Below are 21,438 nucleotides of genomic sequence, written 5' to 3' on the forward strand. Positions count from 1 at the left end.
ATTGAGCTGTTTTGTTACCAGGTGTTCAGTAGTCAGGTAATGTTTAGCATACATCAGCAGTTAGTATGGCATATTAAGCGGTTCATTTTAATATGCCATACTAACTGAAAGGTCTATGAGAAGAACAATACCGAAAGAAGAGATAGACTATTCAGTTTCAGCAGCCACCAGTTGGCATAATATTAAGAAGCTTCTCATATTTCATAATTCTGAAACTAAAGTCTGAAGAAGAACCATCCTAGAACAGGAAATATCAGCAGTTGTTGAAATTATATGTTATTATAATGGGATTCATGGCTGATATTTCAGAATAGTTTTTTTTTTTCTCAGCTTCATTTTGATGTGGTCTGTAAATGTTTGGTATTCAGCTGTTTCCTCTGAAGGTTACATGTTGTCATTTATCAATTCTTTTATTTGAATAAATTAAGAGAAGTAAAACTTCCAACTATTGATATTTAATATAGAGATTGGAATACTTCAATATCAGTCCTACAACCTATTTTCAAATTGAGAACACAATACTGCAGGATAATTTGAAATAAAATTGATGAGACATAGATTCACTTGTTATTTTATTTCAATGACATTTTCTTGCCTTTCAATAATCCATTACACCTAGCTGTAAGTAGGGTCCACAATAACATTTTAGAAGCAACTGCACTGTAAAGTTAGTTTGTCAAATGTGTAGAGCTGGGTCAAATTTCTTCCATACAGATTCAATAAAAACCTGTCATCATCTGTTTGTAGTTGACTTTTGATGCCATATTAATAAAATTATGAGTTCAAAATCAGTTGACTTGACTTTTCATCCCTCAAGATTTAATAAGTACCAGTAACATAGAGGTTGATTTGATACCCTCCACCACTAACTTTTATAACCTTGAGTGAGCAGTGGTAATAACTAATAGTTTTGTTGGTTAAAAATTATATTTTTTAGATTTGCTTTATGCCTGTCAATGTATTCTTTCTTGGTTGAGACTTGGCAGCCAAGGACAATGTGATTCCTCATCTCCAATGTTCTGCAGTTACTTATGGCTATGTGTGCTGTGCAACCATGTGATTTCATGTTTGATCCTACTGCACAGTACATTGAGTGGATGTCTTATACTATAGCCTTCTCTTGATCATAGCTTTGTAAGTTCAATTTGCTTAACAGAAGTTATATGGTAGACTATTGTGTTTATATGTATATATGAAAATTATGCTCAAATCATGAACACAAACATAAGCAGACAAAGAATGAAAACTCAAAGAAGTAACAGGAAGAATCAGAAGTCTTTATCCAGTGGCTGCATTCCTGAATATTATTGTTACTTTGACCACTGCTGATAAAGTTTTTTATCAGTTTTCTTGTAAATTCCATGCTTAATGTTGAAGCTTGTCTATTTTCCTATTGTATGTATATGCTCCATATCTTCCACTTCTTACAGCATTTTATAGCCCAAACAATGCATAAACAACGTTTTCTAATTCTATCGAGGGTGCCCCTTTTTCAGAGATATATCGTTAGCTTAGTGATTAAGACTAGTTTCATTAGTCAGTATTAAATCAGTGACATACAATTGAGTAATTATCTTTCATCTTCTGTTAGGATTCATATAAAAAATGTACCAGTAGAATAACCCATATCCTTTAAAACAAAAGGGATTTGATCATGTGATTCAGCTATTTTAGCCCAACCTTTCATGAAACAAACTAAAGTAGTAAGTTATATGAGCTAATGTTCTTAAAATTGGTATAATGAGGTGACTTGGCATATTCATAATATCCTTCAGGCATTCTGATAAATGTTACTGTTACAAAATCTGAACTTTACCTTTATCGTGGGAGCTATTAATCTCCTGATGTCACCATTACTTTTTCTTTCATTTTGTATTCTCTCAGTAGCTCTTAATCTCTTATTCTTTCATTTATTTACCATGCCTCTCTTTTGTTCTTCAGTATAATTTTCTAATCTTGTAGCTGTTCATCAATTCTTTGATTTCTTTACTCTTGAATCTCATTAGCAAATCTTACTGTTATTGTTGGCTCAGCTCTGCTTTCATTCTTTTTCTTTCTTTCTTTCTTTTTCTTTTTTCATTCCATAGTTTTATTTTGTACTTTAACTATTGCTCTGTGCCTTGTTAGTGTTCTGATTCTGCAATCTACTCATGTTTCTTTTTCTTACTATCTTTTCATATAAGCTCCCACAAGTCTCTTTTGAATTGATGACTGTGATTGAGCATCTTAGGAATGTCTTGAAACTGTTATTTTCGTACAGTTTATGCAGTAACAGGCCAAGTGATTCTTATGCAAATACATCTATATATGTGACCAGAAGTATTTCAGAACAGTTTCAGATAAATCTAAAATTATAGTAACATCTTAAAAATTCCAGTTATATTTTGATTAAAATAATACCATCAGCATTACTCAAAACTCGCACCACACACTCTCTCTAAACCCCTTATTCACAGAAGTCATCTCCTTTCCTACTTTCATTTTCCATTTTTTTGATCTAGGTTTACTTCTTTTTCCACTTCCAGCCACTACTTTCATTTATGCTCACTTTTCACTATGTATTTTATGGCAATTATTATTTTACTTTTGGATTACAGCAATTTAGAAGGAAAATGCAACTACTTCACATTTCTCTGTTTTACAATCTTTGTTGTTTTTTAATGTTTTTCATTTCCCTTCCTTAAGTAATTTATAATATAAGTAATTATTTTTTAATTATTTCAATTGTTCTTATAGATGTTAGGAAAGTGTAATGATGGTTGCTTTGGATAGCACTCTATAGGGGAGGTACCCAAGGTCTCTACCCCCATGTGGGCAGAGAAGTTAGATGAATGGATTATAAATGTTTGAGAGGAAACTAAGGGTTTTCAGCCAATCAAAGCCTTGTGAGTGGAAACCGAAAATCCATCCAACCCATTACCAATATGGAAAACAGAAATAAAATGGTGAATAGGAATGGGTGTGATTATATCTTTTATTTTTTACTTGTTTCACTCAATAGACTGGCCATGCTGGAGCACCACCTTGAAAAATTTTAGTTAAATGAATCAGCCCCAGTAAATATTTTTTGTAAAGCCTGTTTCTATTAGTTTCTTTTACTGAACTGCTAAGTTATAGAGATATAAACATACCAACATCAGTTGTCAGGCAGTGGTGGAGGACACACACAGACACATACATATGACCAGCTTCTTTCAGTTTCTGTCTGCCAAATTAACTCACAAGGCTTTGGACAGCCTGAGGCTGTAGTGGAAGACACTTATCCAAGGTACCATGCAGTGAGACTGAGCCCAGAACCATGTGGTTGGGAATCAAACTTCTTACCACACAGCCACACTTGCACCTATATATGTATATGTTTTTTTTGAGGAAATTTTGACTGCTATGAACCACTGCACCAACTCTGATTGTATGCCCATAGACAATTGACTGAAACATGTAAAAGACAGTAGATAAAGAACCAGAATAGTTGGAAACTAAGTTTGAGAGAAAAGTTAAGTCAGTTGTATAATTTCAAACTTATCTTTCCATGCTGTCTGAGATTGCAGCTAATGTATCTAAAGTAGCTGTAGGTCATTTTAAAATCGTTAATCACAGACCAGATGGTTGATCCACGGGATGAATTTACACCAAATGTCTTGTTTTCTTTTTTTCTTTTTTCACCATTTTGACCCAGCAAATATAAGCATCTGTGTGTATTTATATTAAAGATGTTCTTCTGTTCATTACTTCTGAAATTGACATTTATTTGGATATGTTAACTATATATACTGTATATAGCTGAATCGAGTAAAGCTTCTGCTTATATAAGCTGAATCAAGTAAGGCTTCTACTTATAGAAAGCTAAAGTAAGTGTCTTTGGCTAGACATCTAAAACCATGTATATTTTGTTTCACATCAACCAAGGAAGGTTTTAATGTCATTTACATATATATGTGTGTATGCGTACAGGTCGTCTTTACGTTGCAGTTACCTCAGGTTATGGCATTTTGCACTCAAGGGAATTGTAAAGCATGGCCATTTCAGGATACAGTCTGTACTTTCACTCTAAAAATTACATTTTCTGCTTAGCTGAAAGGTCACTTGTCAGTGATTTAGCTAACATCAAACTAGTTAACAATTTGAAAAATTATAATCATATGTACTTGCATACATAAATTATATAGTGTATACTCGTGTTTGTGTATATTTTCTTAGGTTGCAGTGAATATTTATCTAATATATATATATATATATATATATATATATATATATATATATATGCATATGTATATATGTATGTATATATATATATATATGTGTATATATATATGGTTTGCAAGAGTGGCTTGCAAACATTTTATGTCCTACTGTAGAAAGGTACAGTGCCAGACAATATTTTCAACACTGCACTGCTTCTTTTAGACAATGCACCAAGCCATCCTAGTGAACTTCAATGAGTTTTCTGATAATGTGAGAATAGAATATATTCCCAAGAGTACTTTGCAGCAGCCAATGAATCAAGGTGTGATAGCTAATGAGAAAGCATATTACCTCACAACTTTCAAACAACTTATGGAAGCAATTGACAGGGATAATAAACCTACAATTAGAGACTTCTAGAAGTTCAACATTATGAACCAGTGAGCTATTACCTCTGTGAGTAATAAAATGACACTCCATTCAAGTAGAGGACAGGTTGCATGATGCTCGTGTATTAAGCACAGTGTTGCATGGCAGCAAATCATGCATATTGAATGTAAAGCTTGGTAGGAAATGAGACGAGTATACTGTACTGGAGGCATACTGTCAATGTGTATCAATGACTGTACAAATGAACCCATAAAAAATGGGTCTAAGAGAAAACGAGATGTAGTGTGCAAGACAGGAAATTACTAGTACTGTTAAATGGTGCATATGAATGATGGCAGTTAGATATAAAGTGCCAAATGAACCAGATGTAAAGAAACTGCAGAAGAGAAAAACATACAAGAGGCTGAACTTTACAATGATGACAAAGGACTGCAACAGATGATAAGATACTGCTACAGATGATCCATCAAACCCATGCAAGCATGAGACATAAAAGTGATGATGATAAAAATTGAATATTTTCAACACCTCTTATTCCTGTTCTCAGTATTAACATTAGTTCTTAGGACGTTAGACCCAATACAACATTATTACAAATGTCTATAATGGAACATTAGACGTTAATGATAATAGCTTTTGAGGCTTATTTTTGTTGTATCATACACTTCTAAACTATACATGTACCATATGTTTATTTTTCTGTAGTATAAAATCAACAAACTTCTGATTTCTTCTATTTATACAGATGATATTTCAGAAGTAAATGTTTAAGTGTTTGTTACAGAAGTAAGGACCTTAGAATGTAGATTCTTTTCAAACTTGACTGTGCACTGTTGAGACTGTTTCTCATGTCCTATTACTCAATCCATCTGACATTCCCCTTTTACTTCTACTCAGTTCTCGATCTATACCTACTCAGCCTTGACATGATACTTCTATCTCTGCACAAAAATATACTCTCTGAGTGGTTGGTGTTAGGAAGGGCATCCAGCTGTAGAAACTCTGCCAAATCAGATTGGAGCCTGGTGTAGCCATCTGGTTTCACCAGTCCTCAGTCAAATCGTCCATCCCATGCTAGCATGGAAGGCAGGCGTTAAATGATGATTATGATGATGATGTGTGTGTGTGTGTGTGTGTGTGTATATAAATAAAATTCAATGCTGGCATCACTGGTTTCATATAACTACATGCCTAATACAACATATAAACTATTGCTTTTCTCTGCACTGCATTCATATCTCTATATTTGTATGATGTTAATTTACATGAAGCTGCATTGAAGTTTATAACTGCTTTCACTGACAGTTTATAAATAAACTTCAGTTGAGTGGAGGAGATTGAGATAAAATCATGGCGTCTTGTTTATGTACTGTCTTATTTTCTGTGTTCAAGTATCTTTAGATGAGAGAATATTTGAAGAAGGAAATTTTGTCTGCAATAGTGAAATGGGGGCAAAATGTATGCTAATGCTGTGTGTATATTTTGCAGTCTTAATATATGTTACGACTCCGAAATTACTTTCAAGGCAGACAAACTGACTGGTTTGCAAAGTTTAAATATAATGTAGTCTGGACAGTAGATGGATTAGAGATAGCTGTTAGGTGTGCTGGCAATGGTGGTGATGCATGGGGGTTCACACACATTGTGATAGAGGAGGGAGAACTTGGATAAAAATAAATATTTATTCTGCTACACAATATTGTGAGAAATATCTAATAAATATGCTGTGTTGGGATCAGCATTGTTCATTATTGGTTGACTATGCTATTAACTTCACTATGACTGAAAACTGAGAGTTGTAAAATCCAGAATTTTGTTGAGATTATTAGCAACATGATGTGCAAATACTCAGTTTTTTTCTCTCTCACATGTACAAGTGCTTTTAATGTCTCTCTCTCTCTTTTACATTTTCTCAGGTGTCTACTCTTTCACTTTTTTTTTTGGTCTTCTACGTATGCACCATTATCATTTTTACCTCCTCCCTTTTCTATTTTCTTTATTTTGTCTTGCTGGCATGTGTTAGATGAAATATTAATAGGTAGTATTTATTCTACAACAGGTGCATAGTTCAAACAATGTAAATACAAAGACACAGTGAGACAACACACAATATACATACACACACACGCATGTATGACACAGGTGTGGCTGAAACGTTTGTTTCAAAACCACCTTTTGGGTTTGGTCCCTCCATACAACAAGTTGAGCAGGTGTCTTCTGGTATAGCCCTAGGCTGACCAGGGCCTTCAAGGTGAATTTAGTATACAGAAACTGACTAGTCTTATATATATGTACATCTGTGTGACTATTGGTTTGACATTTGCACTCTCTGAAAGTTGCAAGCTATGTGTGGTTATGATAGGTGCCACTTTTTTCAACCAATCTTCTGCTCACTTTGTGCCTTCAAAGAGTTCTGAAATAAGATTCCTTACATGAAAAACTGGTATGGGTTAGCAACAGGAAGGGCACTTTATTGTAAAACAATGCCTCAATTTATCTAACTCATACTAGCATGCAAAAATGGACGTAAACACACACACATATGCTCTCTTTATTGTATTTTGTTTGGACAAATTTCAAGAGATTTAATATCTAGTGATATTTCTTGTAACTTATAAATCCATCAGCTAAACTTACTCAATTCATTCAATAGGAGCCTGGCAAGGTTACCAAGTTGTGTATTGATTTGTGTAAACAGCAATGCCAGTAATAAAGCATGTAATTTCATGACCTAGTCTACACTTCTTTATACACAGTATCATGAAAATAAAAAGGGCTTGAAACTAAGAAATAATGATTTATATATATATTTATATACATATATATATATATATATATATATATATATATATATATATATATATATATATATATATATATATATATATAAAGTTGTAACCAAACTAAAGAGTTGTATGTATTTAGAAATCAGGTAACTAAAGATATTTGAGGAATGGACATTTTAAAACAATAAAAATAATAGTATGGTGAATAGCACATGAAAAAAATAAGGGAATAAAATTTTGAGCAAAATATTTTATTTCTTGTGCTTGATGCCCTTTTATGTAAGAAAGACTGTAATAATAATAGTTGTGTGATATCTATATTGAAAACTCCCATGTACATACCTGGTTGAGTGAAAGACGTATGGTTTTACATTTCTCCATTCACCTGACTGACTTGTTAAGTTAGGTCCATGTCTCACACTGTTAACATTTGTCATGGGAGAATTGTTACATCTAATTTGATAACCAATCTACCCATTCTGTCAATAAAGTTCTGTGTTTTTCAACCTTTTGTAGATGGCAATACACTTTTGTTTCACTAAAGTGGAACAACATTGTAAATAAGTTGTTTGTAAAATTAAGTGTTGTATTGCTGTAAAATAAAAAGTATTTGTAAACACAAGCAATCAGGTAAAGTAGGCAATTAATGTTTAATTGTAAGAAATAAGAAAACTGTCTGACATGCAGGTTGGAAAGCTACAGCTGTAGATAGTTTGACTAACAATTAGAGTGTAATCTGCTTTGATGATTAGTTGTCTTGTTTTTCATTGCACATCACTGTAGCACCATTAATCAAGGTGTATGGTTGGAATAATGGTAGCACAGATGAAGGTTTCTGGAGGATTTCAATATGCATGGCCCAATCAGTGAAGACATGAGGATCTGAGAATAGATGACTGTGGTTTTTGAAGGTGCATGCATGGCTGTATAATTAAGAAGTTTACTTTGTAACATTGATGTTTCAGGTGCAGCACCTTGTGCATGTGTATTCCACTACAGTCCCAAGATGACCAATGCCACGTGAGTGAATTTGGTAGACAGAAACTGTGGAGGAACCTATCATCCTGAGATCGATCCTTACCACTTCATGCCATGTCTTCCTGGGTCTCCCTTTTCCACGGACACCATCTACTTTCAGGAATACAGTGAAGAACCAGGTTCCAGAGCCGTCTTGTGGCTGTGGTGGAAGCTGAAGGCAGTTACTTTGAGTAAACTGTTATCTCCCAACCATAATCTAGTTCAGGGGTTCGCAACTGGGGTCCATATAAGATTGTTGGGTCCATGGATGCATCATCATCATCATCATTGTTTGACGTTCACTTTCCATGCTAGCATGGGTTGGACTGAGGACTGGCGAACCAGATGGCTGCACCAGGCTCCAATCTGATCTGGCAGAGTTTCTACAGCTGGATGCCCTTCCTAACGCCAACCACTCCGAGAGTGTAGTGGGTGCTTTTACGTGCCTCCGGTGCTAGGGCCAATCAGGCGGTACTGGCAACAGCCACGCTCAAAATGGTGTATTTTATGTGCCACCTGCACAGGAGCCAGTCCAGCGGCACTGGCAACAACCTCGCTTGAATGTTTTTTCACGTGCAACCAGAACAAGTGCCAGTAAGGCGACGCTGGTAACGATCACGCTCGAATGGTGCTTTTTACATGCCACCAGCACAGAAGCCAGACAGCTGCTCTGGCAATGATCATGCTCAGACGGTGCTGTTAGTGCTCCACTGGCACAGGAGCCAGTCATCGAATTTGGTTCAATTACGATTTGGGGGTTCACAGTAATTTTTCAGGGGCCATGAAAAAATTGTGCATTAGACCAGTAAAATGTATGTGCAATAAATTGGTTATACATCCACAATACACAAAATATTTTAACAATTACTTTTATACATGGTTGTGCTCCAGCATGACCGCAGCCACATGGCTCAAATGAGTAAAAAAGATACAATTCCTAATAATATATAATTATAAAGACATCAAATGGATTGGGATCCACTCAAGGAAAATAGGAATCAAAGGGGTCCATGGGCAAAAAATGGTTGATATCTAGTTGATATTTTTTTTTCACTTTTTTAAATAATTTTATTTTTAGATGGGATATTGTTTTCTTTTATGCAAACTGTCAAATTTAGCTCAAACATTCTCTCTATATATGTGTGTGTTTGTGTTTATTCCCCCACCATTACAACTCTATAATGTAATGGTTCAGCAAAAGAGATTGATAGAATAACTACCAGACTTAAAATTAAGTTTTGGGTTGATAAGTATTAAGCCCTTCAAGATGGTGCCCAAGCATGGCTGCAGTCTAGTGACTAAAACAAGTAAAAGATAAAAGACAGTAAAATTGTGTTCAGCTTAATAGTTTCCAATAGGTTTATCTGCTGGTCAAGGTCAGTCTCCTGTCAGTATTCTATGGTTTGCTTTTGTGGATCTACAGAACTTAGTTGCTGATGATGCTTACTACGCTGCTAAGTCTGTCATACTTTTATTGTAGGCAGAACAAACAACTTAGTGAAGCAGTCATCCTTGCTTCCACAAAGGAAGCAAGTGGGTTGGATGTGAGTGTATATGACATCAAATTATCAACAGTAGATCTCTTGAGTTGACATTTATATCAACTGCTGTCATTTTGTATTTTAAAGCTGTATGCTTTAATTCATCTTCTAGCTCAGATCATCATTGTAGTCTCCTTTTCCTTTAATATAAAATCAGAGCATGAATGCTGCTTAGAATACATTTCTTAATTTTTATAGCTTATCTTGTTCCTTCCATCTCTGCTACCTTCCAGAATTATATTATCAGATTCAACACTTGCAATTTTTTTTTTATATCAAGAATACCAATGGTTCTATTAATTTTCAAATGATTTCAATTTCAAAACTAAATTTAGATGTGCATGGATACATGTGTGCAGGCCATTGAGTCAAAAATGTTATGTAATCCTTCATATAAAACTCATACTGAATTTCTAGAAGTCTACTGTTATTTCACTCTGAAGGCATCCCTACAGCACTTGCTCTAACTGATGAATGTCCCTTAACCCTTTCGTTACCAACCTGGCTGAAACTGCCTCTGGCTCTGTAGTACAAATGTCTTGAAGTTTTGAATTGAAATTTTCCACCAAACCTTAGTCACAATTTATGTTCCTAACACTAGCTTAATGGTAACTAAGTTATTTTACTAAATTCTTTGTTATATTTAAAGTAATTGAAAGAAATACAGAGCATCTCAACAGAAATACAGTAATGAAAGGGTTAAATCACACTCCAATGGTTTATCTTCAAGAAAGTATGAGAAGTAAAAAAATTTCCTACAAGAACTAGCACCTATTTCTGACAATTAGCTGTAAGGCACTTTTAGTTAGGTGGTTTACTAAAATGTACACAAAGAACTCTACTTCAGCAAACTTAGTAATGGTCAACTCAAGTGTTGAGAATGTACTGCATAATCAGCCATCCAAGAGGTTGGTAGCTTTACTGTTATGAGGCAATGACTGCACTGTAGTTTTCATTATTGTTAGCTTTTGTATTGCTAACTCTAACTCTCCTTAAAGTAAAAAAATGCCTTTCATTATGGAGTTTAAACTAACAAACTTTCACTGTTTAATACCAAAAAAAAAAATCCATTTTCACATTCTTTGTTAGTTTTTTTCCTTTAATTTTTCACCATTTTTCCTTCCTCCTGCTCCTTTTTAAATTCTGCCTTAAGCTTTTTCTATAGCATCATCTTTTTAGTTAGCTTTCTCTCTCTCTCTCTCTCTTTCTCTCTCTCTCTCTCTCTCTCTCTCTCTCTCTCTCTCTCTCCCTCTCTCTCACACACACATACCAGACTATTTTAGTCTTTGGCCTAATCTAATTTATGACACTGAACTTGATATTAGCACTTGATTTTGATGTTACTTTTTATCCCCTCTCTCTCCAGTCTGTTTCTTTCTTCCATTTTTCTTTCTTTCTAGTAGTTAAACTTACTAAACTCAAGCAATTGTCATTTGTGGACTTTATTGACCATTTATATACCATAGCCTTTTTTTTTTTTTTTTTTTTTTTTTTTTCAGAGTTTGTGGTGAATCGACAACTACTTTGAACAAATTAGGTTTTTTTACATTTTTAATCTGTTGCTGGAGTAGGAGCAGGTTCTATCGGGATGTTTTACCATAACACAAATAGGCACTTCTCATCACTCCCTTTCCTGTTATTAATGAAGACATTTCTTACATGCAACTCTTTGGACACTAGCAGATTTGGAATGTCTGACATGACATTCAGTTTGTATTGGTGACAGTACTTGCATACTGGAGGCAAAGAGACAGCCAGACATTACAGTTTATTAATTGAACATGTTTTCCCTCTCCTTGAAAACACAGAAAAATGCTCTCTCTCTCATGCACACACAGAGGGAATGAGAGAAGCATTAAAACATCTGATATCAAATAAGCCAATTGTTGAATCGGCAACACCAAATAGATAGTACCAAAACATTTCATACCCTGCAGTTCTATATTTCTGAGATGAGGAATTTACCATATTTTAATGCGTATAAGGAACCCTTTTTGGATCTATTTTAAAACGGGGGCGCCAGTATTTTCTTAACGAAACACTTTGAAACTTGGGACACTGGTAGAATGTGTCATATAAAACATCTTTTACTCTTAGTCTTCTTAACAAAAAAAAGGAATTTGCAAGTTATTCCATGTAAAAGTTGTCGTATTTCTGTAATTTCAACCAATCACTGACGTCTATTCAGCTGAATAGAGTTTACTGCTGGGCGGTCATAAAAATGTTATTCCCTGTGACATATTTCATCCGGTTTAATCGTAATTTATACGCATATATTGTTTATATAATAAATTACGCTGTGCGTATTTATGTGTGTAACAATTTTAGAGTTAGGGGATTAATACGATATACACCGTTACAGCGCTAACTGTTTTCAACTGAATAGACGTCAGTGATTAGTAGAAATTATCGAAATAAGACAATTTTTTACATGAAATAAATTTGAATACAAAAATATTTTTCTGTTGTATAACACAAAATAGATAAGTATACGAAGTTTGAAAGTCTTTCCATACCAAAAACACTACATAAAACATAAATGAAAACTGGCGCCCCTGTTTTAAAATAGATCCCCCTTTTTTGTCAAAAAATAGGCTAAAGAAATAATCACTCCAATAACCATCCAGGAGGTCAGTAAGTATTGGAAATAACTCATGTAGTTCCCAAAGACCTTAAAAGCTTGTGTTTAACATCAGACTGATGATACCAAATGAGAGAAATTTCCTTACTAGATAGAGCACCAGAATGTTTGTTATAGCAAGTATTCCCAGTTGACTTGGCACCAGTTATAGACAGTTGCCTGAAGTTTAAGTGAAGTGTGCTGCCCAAATGCACAATGCCTTTAGTGGATTTTAACCCAGTGTCTCTGAACTATTATACCAATACCATATCCACTTGATCAGCATACTTCTACATAAGGTGGTAGGATTTGTTCATCGTTATCTCTTTATTGAAGTTAAAGCAAGAGACACTATCTGCATGGTATAGCATATCTACTAAGAACACCATAACAAGTTTCAGAAACAATGTCTGACTGTACTTTGAGAACACAAGGTAATAAGTATAGTACTATATTTACTGAGCTATTTCTCTTCTAGGTTAAATCCAGAATTTGAAGAAGTTAGTGATGGTGTGTGTTTGGCAAAAATTAGTCTAGAGAGGAGTTAGAGGAAGAGTTTAATACGTTCTATTGTCATGAGGAATGAAGAATTTCACTTTTGGATACTCTGGTAGATGAAGTATCAGATTGTCAGCTAAGAGTTAATAGGAGTAGCTTAGTCACTAGGATGACAAAGCGACTATCACAGCTGCTAACCATTTTTCTGTGCTTGCATCAGTTGGACATTACCCTACTACTCTTTTCATTCCTTTGTCATCTCCTTTGTGAGGATCAACTTAGAGAGTTAGAGCTTCACCACTTTTTGCCCATGTTTTCCTTGGTCTTCCTCTTCCATTGGTTCTTTTCACATGAATTTCCTGGAATTTCTTCACCCATCTTTCACTATTCAAATGCGTCACAGGTCCATACAAGCATAGTCATCACTCTTGTGCACTACAATTCATCCCTCTTATATTCAGTTTTTCTGCTCAGCCCTTCTGTGTGCTTCATTAATCTTGCACACTGGGCAAGCATAATTTTCTACTTTTAATTTATTAAAAAGAAATTTGTTGAATTTTTTAACACTTTTTTTCACCCATTTAAGTGGTGTTGCTTCGCTTTTGCCTGTTCCATTTTGTTTAACTATGCTTCAAAATGTAATTCAGAGGTTTCAGATATTACTTGTGCCTCATTTATGTGAATTACTAGTTAAGTCTCTTTTTCTCTAGCTATTTACTTATTGCTCAGCAAAATTCAGTTCAGTAAATAGCATCTAACAAGATTTTATTATTTAGCAAGAAACACTACTTTTTTATTTTATTTTATTTTCATTGAAGATAAAATACCATCAGCATTATATTACGATTTACATATAGTGAAAGTAAATGCATTTTTCTGATTCCAACTCTGCTTAACCCAATTTCTAACTCTGAATCAATGATTCCAACTCCACAGACCTACTGGCTTCTCCCTTTCTTTCGGTTCACCTTGTACGCCTATTCTCTGCAGAGATTATCAGTAATGTATTATTGTCTGTAACAGTTGGTAACAATGTATTAATACTGTACAGTAGGTGTTCTGACCTGTCCTCTCTTAGCCAACTTCCATTAATAGATCAAACAGCTTAAGACACCAGTCTAAACAATGTAATCTATGCATATCTGCTAAGGCTGTCTGTTAAGATGAGATTATTTTCCTTTCAACTTCTTCCAGCCTACTTGCAAATCCTCTTGCCATTTTCCCTATTATCATCTGTTAATTAGTGAGCCATCGCTGCCAGCTCATTCACGAAGAAACACTCATTAATTAAAGTATCTGACAGCTTAGCACAGAGGTGAGCATTATCAATCTGGGTATTTGTTTTTTACATCATAGCTTTTTGTCTTTTCAATCTAAGTTGAAATCCCACCAAAGCCAACTTTGCTTTTCAATTCTGTCTACATTTGCAACATAAACTTCCCTACAGACAATGTAATTACTTTAGTCCTATGCATCCTCATTTAGAGGCATATAACAAACTTTCCGGTGGATGTGGTGTCTTATTTCACTCCACCTCTGCCTCAACATCACCATCCATGTGCCATGAAAAGTTCTATCTCCATTCTCAATATAATGAGTTATTGAATTAACATAAGGTAGCAATTTGGCAGAATCATTAGCATGCCGAGCAAAATACTTACTGGCATTTCATGTTTTTACATTCCGAGTTCCAATTCCACTGAGGTCCACTTTGCCTTTCATCCCATCAGGGTTGATAAATTAAGCACCAGTTGAGCACTGGGGGTTGATGTAATCGGCTTACCCACTCCAATATATGAGTTACTGGCTTTAGCTGTATCTAAAGCAAAAACAAAGTAGGTTCTCTTTCTGTGTGGTTTGATAGCTTTAATTTGCTTATAGGGATGTGGTTGGGGGGTTATGAGATGTTTGACAATCCATCATGACTTAGTGTTGCAGTTGATATTTACAGCTATTTATGTTTGGATTATCTGGAAAAGATATTGTTATAATGTTCTGAAATGTTGATGTGTCTGAATGCAGTTCGTGAAGAAGTGTAAAGAGGTGAACGGGTGCTGTATGGTTTGGAGTAGAGTGTCAACCATAAATGGAGGAAGTCTTCACATGATGAAACCAACTTTCAGATTCAATCTTCTTTTTTGGCAGTAGGTATTTTTTTAGATGAGTGAGGGATAGAATGCGAGTTGAAACATAGTTCCTGACTATATATATTTGTATATTTATATCATGGTTTTCTTTTTTTTAATACTGTGTTAAGGCGGTGAGCTGCCAGGCAAAATGTTTAGCGGCATTTGCTCCTCTCTATATTCTGATTTCACTGTAGTCAATTTTGCTTTTCATCCTTTCAAGTCAGTAAAATAAGTACCATTGAGGTTGATGTAATCGACTTACTCCCTCCCCCAAAATTGCTGTCCTTCTGTCAAAATTTGAAACCAGTATATTTCTGTATCAAATGCTGTTCATGTTTGTTTATTTTTGTTACCTTCTGAGTAGATTAAAATTCATTTCAGTGTAATGGATGTCTAGAATTTTGACCTTTTCTGTTGTGATGATCGTTGTTCTTTACCCCAAGGTCAGTTCTGGTTGTATATGCCTTTGATCAGAAGCATTCCGTTTGTGACCATCCAATCTTTTTTTAAACACTGTATCTAGAAACACATTCGATATGCCTTTTTTTAAAACAACAAATGTAATTTAAAGGAAATTTGGTTCTTATTTTTAACTTTTGCTCATACAACTATATTGGAAGCAGTGATTACTAACCCTTTCACTAAAAGGGCTCTTTTATGTATTTTCCCAATAATACCAGGTTTTCTACGCAATAAATTTTGAACTCATCTTATGGACCCATAGTACTATTGTTGTGGATCTCCAAGGATCAACAGACCCCATGTTGTGAGCTACTGCTTTAAGGCAACCCATTTAGTATCCAAATTTTCAGTAGTTACATCATCATCATCTAACATCTACTTTCCATGCTAGCATGAGTTGGACGATTTGACTGAGGACTGGTGAAACCAGATGGCTACACCAGGCTCTAATCTGATTTGGCAGAGTTTCTACAGTTGGATGCCCTTCCTAACGCCAACCACTCTGAGAGTGTAGTGGGTGCTTTTACGTGCCACCGGCACAAAGGCCAGTCAGGCGGTACTGGCAACGGCCATGCTCAAAATGGTGTATTTTACGTGCCACCTGCACAGGAGCCAGTCCAGCTGCACTGGCAACGATCTCGCTCGAATGTCTTTACACATGCCACTGGCACAAGTGCCAGGAAGGCGACGCTGGGCACAGATGCTATCACGATTTCGCTTTCGCTTGCCCCAACAGGTCTTCGCAAGCCGAATTTCATGTCCAATGAAGGAGACGATGTCATATTTATATTTCACTTCAGTTTATATACATTCAAGGTTGCTAAAGTAAGTGCCAGAAATGTAATGTGAACTAGTTCAGTAAATAACTCTAACCTACATTATGATAAATAAAAGAAATTTTTTAAAGATGTATGCAACAAGTATAAACATACCAGTTCTGTTAGGTTGAAATTTTAATTAATATTGTGATTGCCAGCCAAACTTTACAAATTGATTATTCTGTATGCTATTATTTTTCTCTTTTCAGTTTCTGACCTACATACATATTTTTATTTTACAATGAGGTTAAACATAAAGGATATTAACCTTTCTAAATCCAAATCTATGTAAAAGAATAAATTATTTAGAAGCTGTTTACATGAAAATCAATTTAGTGTTAGCTTTTTATTGTTCACTGCATAAAATGTGTTAATTAGAAATAATTATTCGTAACTATAACAGTTCTGTTTGGTTAGAAATTCAATTGATATTGTGATCACAGATCAAACTGTACAAATTGATTGTTCCAGAAGTATTGAAAAGACAGAATTTGTCAATATTATTTTAATTATTCCAGCAAGTATGGGAGGCAATTCTAGACATGTTTTAATCTTATTAGACTTTTCAGCAAAGTATAGACTTTACCATATGAAGTATTGATGAGAAAATTAATGTTAATTAGTGTAAAAATAAAAATTTACATATTTTAGAGAATTAGTTTTAAAATTTTACTGTACCTAATATATTAACATGAACTTAACTATTGTTTTTCATTTAAATGGTGTCTAAATTTTTTTTGTAATATCATCATCATCAATTCTCATTGAACATCCACCTTCCATGCTGGCAAGGGTTGGATGGTTTGATGGGAGCTGGAAAAACTGGAGAGCTGCATCAAGGCTCCATTGTGTGATTTGACATGGTTTCTATAGCTGGATGTCCTTCCTAATGCCAACCACTTACAGAGTACACTGGGTGCTTTTTATTTGGCACCAATACTGGTGTGTTTTATGTGGCACCAACACGCAATACATGTTCATTTTTACATCAGCTAGTGTACTGTATGGTAAATTTATATGAACACTGACTGGACTACTGTGAACTTGCAGTTTGGCTTAATAATTAGTTGTACAACTTCTCAAGCATATTTTGCATGCTGGGATTGTTTTTCAGAAATTTAAAATTTACATGTTATTACAGTGAATGTTTTACTACTGATTTTCTCTTTCCAATCACTCAGCTGTCAAGTACAAATAGTGAAATCTGTTGTCAACCAGGAAAACTGAAACAAACAATGGTACTTAAAATACAAAAACCTCACATTATGTCTTTAGTCTTGTACCAGCAGATTTCATAAGATCAGTAATGATTGATGGTAATTATGGCCAACTTTGCCTTTCATTCCCTCCTTCCTTCAAGATCAATAAAGTACTGGTTAATGACTGGGAGTTGATGGTATTGGCTAGCCCCACCTCTCCTCAGAATTGCTGGCCTTGTGCCTTAATCAGAAACCATGAAACTAAATGCTTTCAATTTAAAGAGTTTTACAGGAAAGATTCACATTTTTTCCTCAACTAAGAGATTTTAGATGCTGAAATTGGAAAGCTTTTCTGGTGGCAGTTTCAGCTTCTTGTTTTAATATTTTGGTTTCCTTTAGAAATCTTTCATTAGAATATTGAATTAATTTTTGTATTGAAGATAATTATCAATATTGTCCAACATAACATTAATTAGAAATCTAAATGGTTTTTCCCCCCCTCTCTCTCTCTCTCTCTCTCTCTCTCTCTCTCTCTCTCTCTCTCTCTCTCTCTCTCTCTCTCCCTCCCTCCCCTCCCCCCTCTCTCATTGAGATTCTTTACTTTCATGTTTAATGAATGGTTGAGGTGACTAGGAATTTGAAGACCATAATCATAATATAAACATCCAATTTACATACACAACCACATCTAAATATAGGTACACAGATGCTCAAACTCTACTCATGTATATACTTTTTCTCCTGACTTGCATACACCTCCCACATCCATGACACTAACCATGCTCTCTGTCTCTTTAACTCTTTCTCCTTCCCTTCTGTCCCCTCTAAATTTCTGTTCACTCTTGATATCAACGAGTTTGTATATGGTGATCCCACACAATGAAGGATTTGCGCTGAAACACTTTCTGGATCTTCTGACTCCCAACCTGATACCTCCACACTTCTTCATCTGGCCAAAGTTGCTCCTTCCCTCAACTGCTTCTCAGGAGTGGCCATGGGGGCAAGAATGGGCCCCAGCTATGCGAACCTGTTTGTTGGCTACATTGAGGCCCTAATATTCTCACAATTCACTGGTCTCACTCCGGAACTATACAGTTGTTATATCGATAACTGTTTCAGTGCGACCTCACTCTCCTGTGGATAACTAGACTCCTTCCTCTCTTTTGTCCTGCCCTTGAATTCTCCTGCACTATCTCTAATTCTTCCATCGAATTTCTTGACATTTCTATCAGAATACACTACTCTGCTCTTGCTACCTCCATCCACTACAAATACACCCCTACCTTAACTTCTCTTCCCACCCTACCCACACCAAGCTCTCCATCCCCTACTCCCAATTCCTCTGTCTGCACAGGTTTTGCAGTGACAACCATGACTTTGAGACTCAGTCTCCAACTCATGGCTCGTCACTTCACCTATGTGGATATCTCCTCACCACTATCCACACTGCCCTTGCCAGGGTACAATCTGTGGGCCCTCTGCTCTTCCTCCTCACAACCACCCCACTGTTGCCTGTCTCCCATTTCCTCTCACTGAAAAACATCGAAAGAAACGAATATTGAAACCGAGAAACCTGCAGAATCATGAATTTATCATTTATACCTATTTATAGAGTGTTATGTTTTATCATGTATAGTATAATAAATACTGCAAATTCACGAAATAGTAATTATACTCTTTTCATTTTGTTTTACTTTTCTTTCTTTTTAAGACATGTTGCTTATATCAATATCCGTTTAGTCCACAGCATTTAAAAAAGAATCCCATAATTAACAAATGTCTTATTTCTATCTAAATGTATATCTTAACTAAAGTGAACTTTTGAAGCACACGTATGTGCTAATTTCACTTGCTTCTTGTTAATTTCTTTTGCCTCATTGTGTCTTTAAATGTGCTTTAAGATGCTTTTTTTCCTAATTTTCGTACACACACAATACAATTACTGATCCCCCCCCCCCACCGTTTATTCCAGCACTCCCCACCCCTACCCACCCCCATTATTTGGGACCCGAGAGTAAATGACAGGTTTTAAAAAAATTCAAGCGAGACAACCTAGAAACTTTTAAAATTTTATATGGTTACCACGATACAATTACCGATTTTCCAACCCACCTGCTTATAAGAATTTAAGCAAATGTCCACCCCATCCACCCCTATGTACTCTCGGGAATCGAGAGTACGTGTGCATGTATAAACCTCATTGTGTACACTTTTATAGACATACAAATGTTGACTGCTATCTTGGTCTTCAGAAAGCTACACAATCTGATCAGCATCCAAATTAACCTTTTTATTAATTCTTAAAGTGACTGTTTAATTCTATATTTTTTAAGTTTGAACTGGAAATATTACATGTGTGTTGCCTTTGTTACATCCAACCATTGCTCTCTTCAGTATGTGAAAAAGTAATGTATACACTGTGAGCAAGCCTTTTAACTATACTCTACTGGCAGTCAAACCTTTAAATATTTCCTCCTACTCTTCTGTTTCTCTCTTTCTCTCTCTCCTGCTCACACACACACACACACACACACACACACACACACACACACACATACAGAGCAGTTCCTTCATCTTCTAATAAATTGCTGCTACCAATTGCCATAGATATGTTACCAGAATTGAAGCTGTTGAACACTTTATCTCAGTTGTCAGTTAGAAGCTTCCTTTGGTGACCTACAGCAATATCTTTAGTTAGCTCCACAAATATCTATATCCTTTACCTGTGGAAATATTTGATTTTCATCACAAGAAAGCATTACATTGCTGGTAAATCCTATCTATGATATTGAATAAAAGAGGTAGTAGGGCATCTGATGTGTCTAGTTTCTTGTGAGTCAAATCGTGGCTCTGATGCACGCAAGCACACACACACACACACACACACACACACACACACACACACACACATGGCTGTGTGATTAAAAAGTCCACTTCACCACCATGATTTCAAGTTCAGTCTTACTGTGTGGCACCAGGGCAAGTATTTTCTACTATAGCCCTGGATTGATTAATGCCTAATTATGTTAGAGCTCATTGTGTGTGTGTGTGTACATAGATACTCACATGTTTGTATGTGTTTTTGTGCTTGTCCTTATCACCCCACCATTGTAGCAGTCAGTGTTGTTTTGTGTACCAGACTTAAAAACTAAGTACTGAAGTTGATTTGTTTGACTAAGCCTTTCAAGGCAGTTACCCCAGCATGGCCACAATCCAATGACTGGGACAAGTGAAAGAAAAATATATATATATATATATACATGTTTGTTTGTCTTTTTGTTACAGAAATGATGTCAGTTCAGATGACAATATTTGGACCGGTCTATGTTGCATGGTCTTCATTTTTATCATCATCAGTGTTTTGGCATTCCCTAATGGTAAGTTTATTATTATTTTTTAAAAATTTCTTTTATTGTTGTTCTTCAGCTTTTTTTCAAAACATGAATAACCAATATCCTAAATAACACTTATAAAGTGAATGTCATTGTCATAACTTTTCATGTTGCCATAGATAACTACTACAATAGCTTAATCTTTTATTGATAATGTTGAAAAGGCATAAGTAAATCAAAGCAATATGTCATTTGGGTCAAGGTACTGTTAGTATTTATATAATGAAATTTGATTCTCTAATGAGACCCTTGTGCTTGTCTTGATACCCAGATACTTCATATTCAACTGAAAGGGGTTTCCTGTCTTTGTTCTTGCAACTTGTTAAATAAGTAAAAACTTGCTTACACTTGTAAGTGGAAAATTAGAGCAATACTTATTGCTATCTTATGAATGGTAGGATCAT

At 35.2% G+C, this 21,438-nt stretch overlaps 1 protein-coding gene across 1 annotated transcript in view; it reads left to right on the top strand.

Moving 5' to 3' along the window:
- Nucleotides 1-21,438, top strand: part of LOC106870932 (phosphatidylserine synthase 1) — a 58,420-nt gene that overhangs the window by 10,073 nt on the left and 26,909 nt on the right. The window contains exon 2 of the mRNA XM_014917172.2: nt 20,928-21,019. Within this exon, the coding sequence (XP_014772658.1) occupies nt 20,928-21,019 (92 nt within the window). The remainder of the gene's footprint in view (nt 1-20,927; nt 21,020-21,438) is intronic.

Source organism: Octopus bimaculoides, chromosome 3 (assembly GCF_046866305.1).
Source record: "Octopus bimaculoides isolate indiv1 chromosome 3, ASM4686630v1, whole genome shotgun sequence".
In the NCBI taxonomy this organism is placed as follows: domain Eukaryota; kingdom Metazoa; phylum Mollusca; class Cephalopoda; order Octopoda; family Octopodidae; genus Octopus; species Octopus bimaculoides.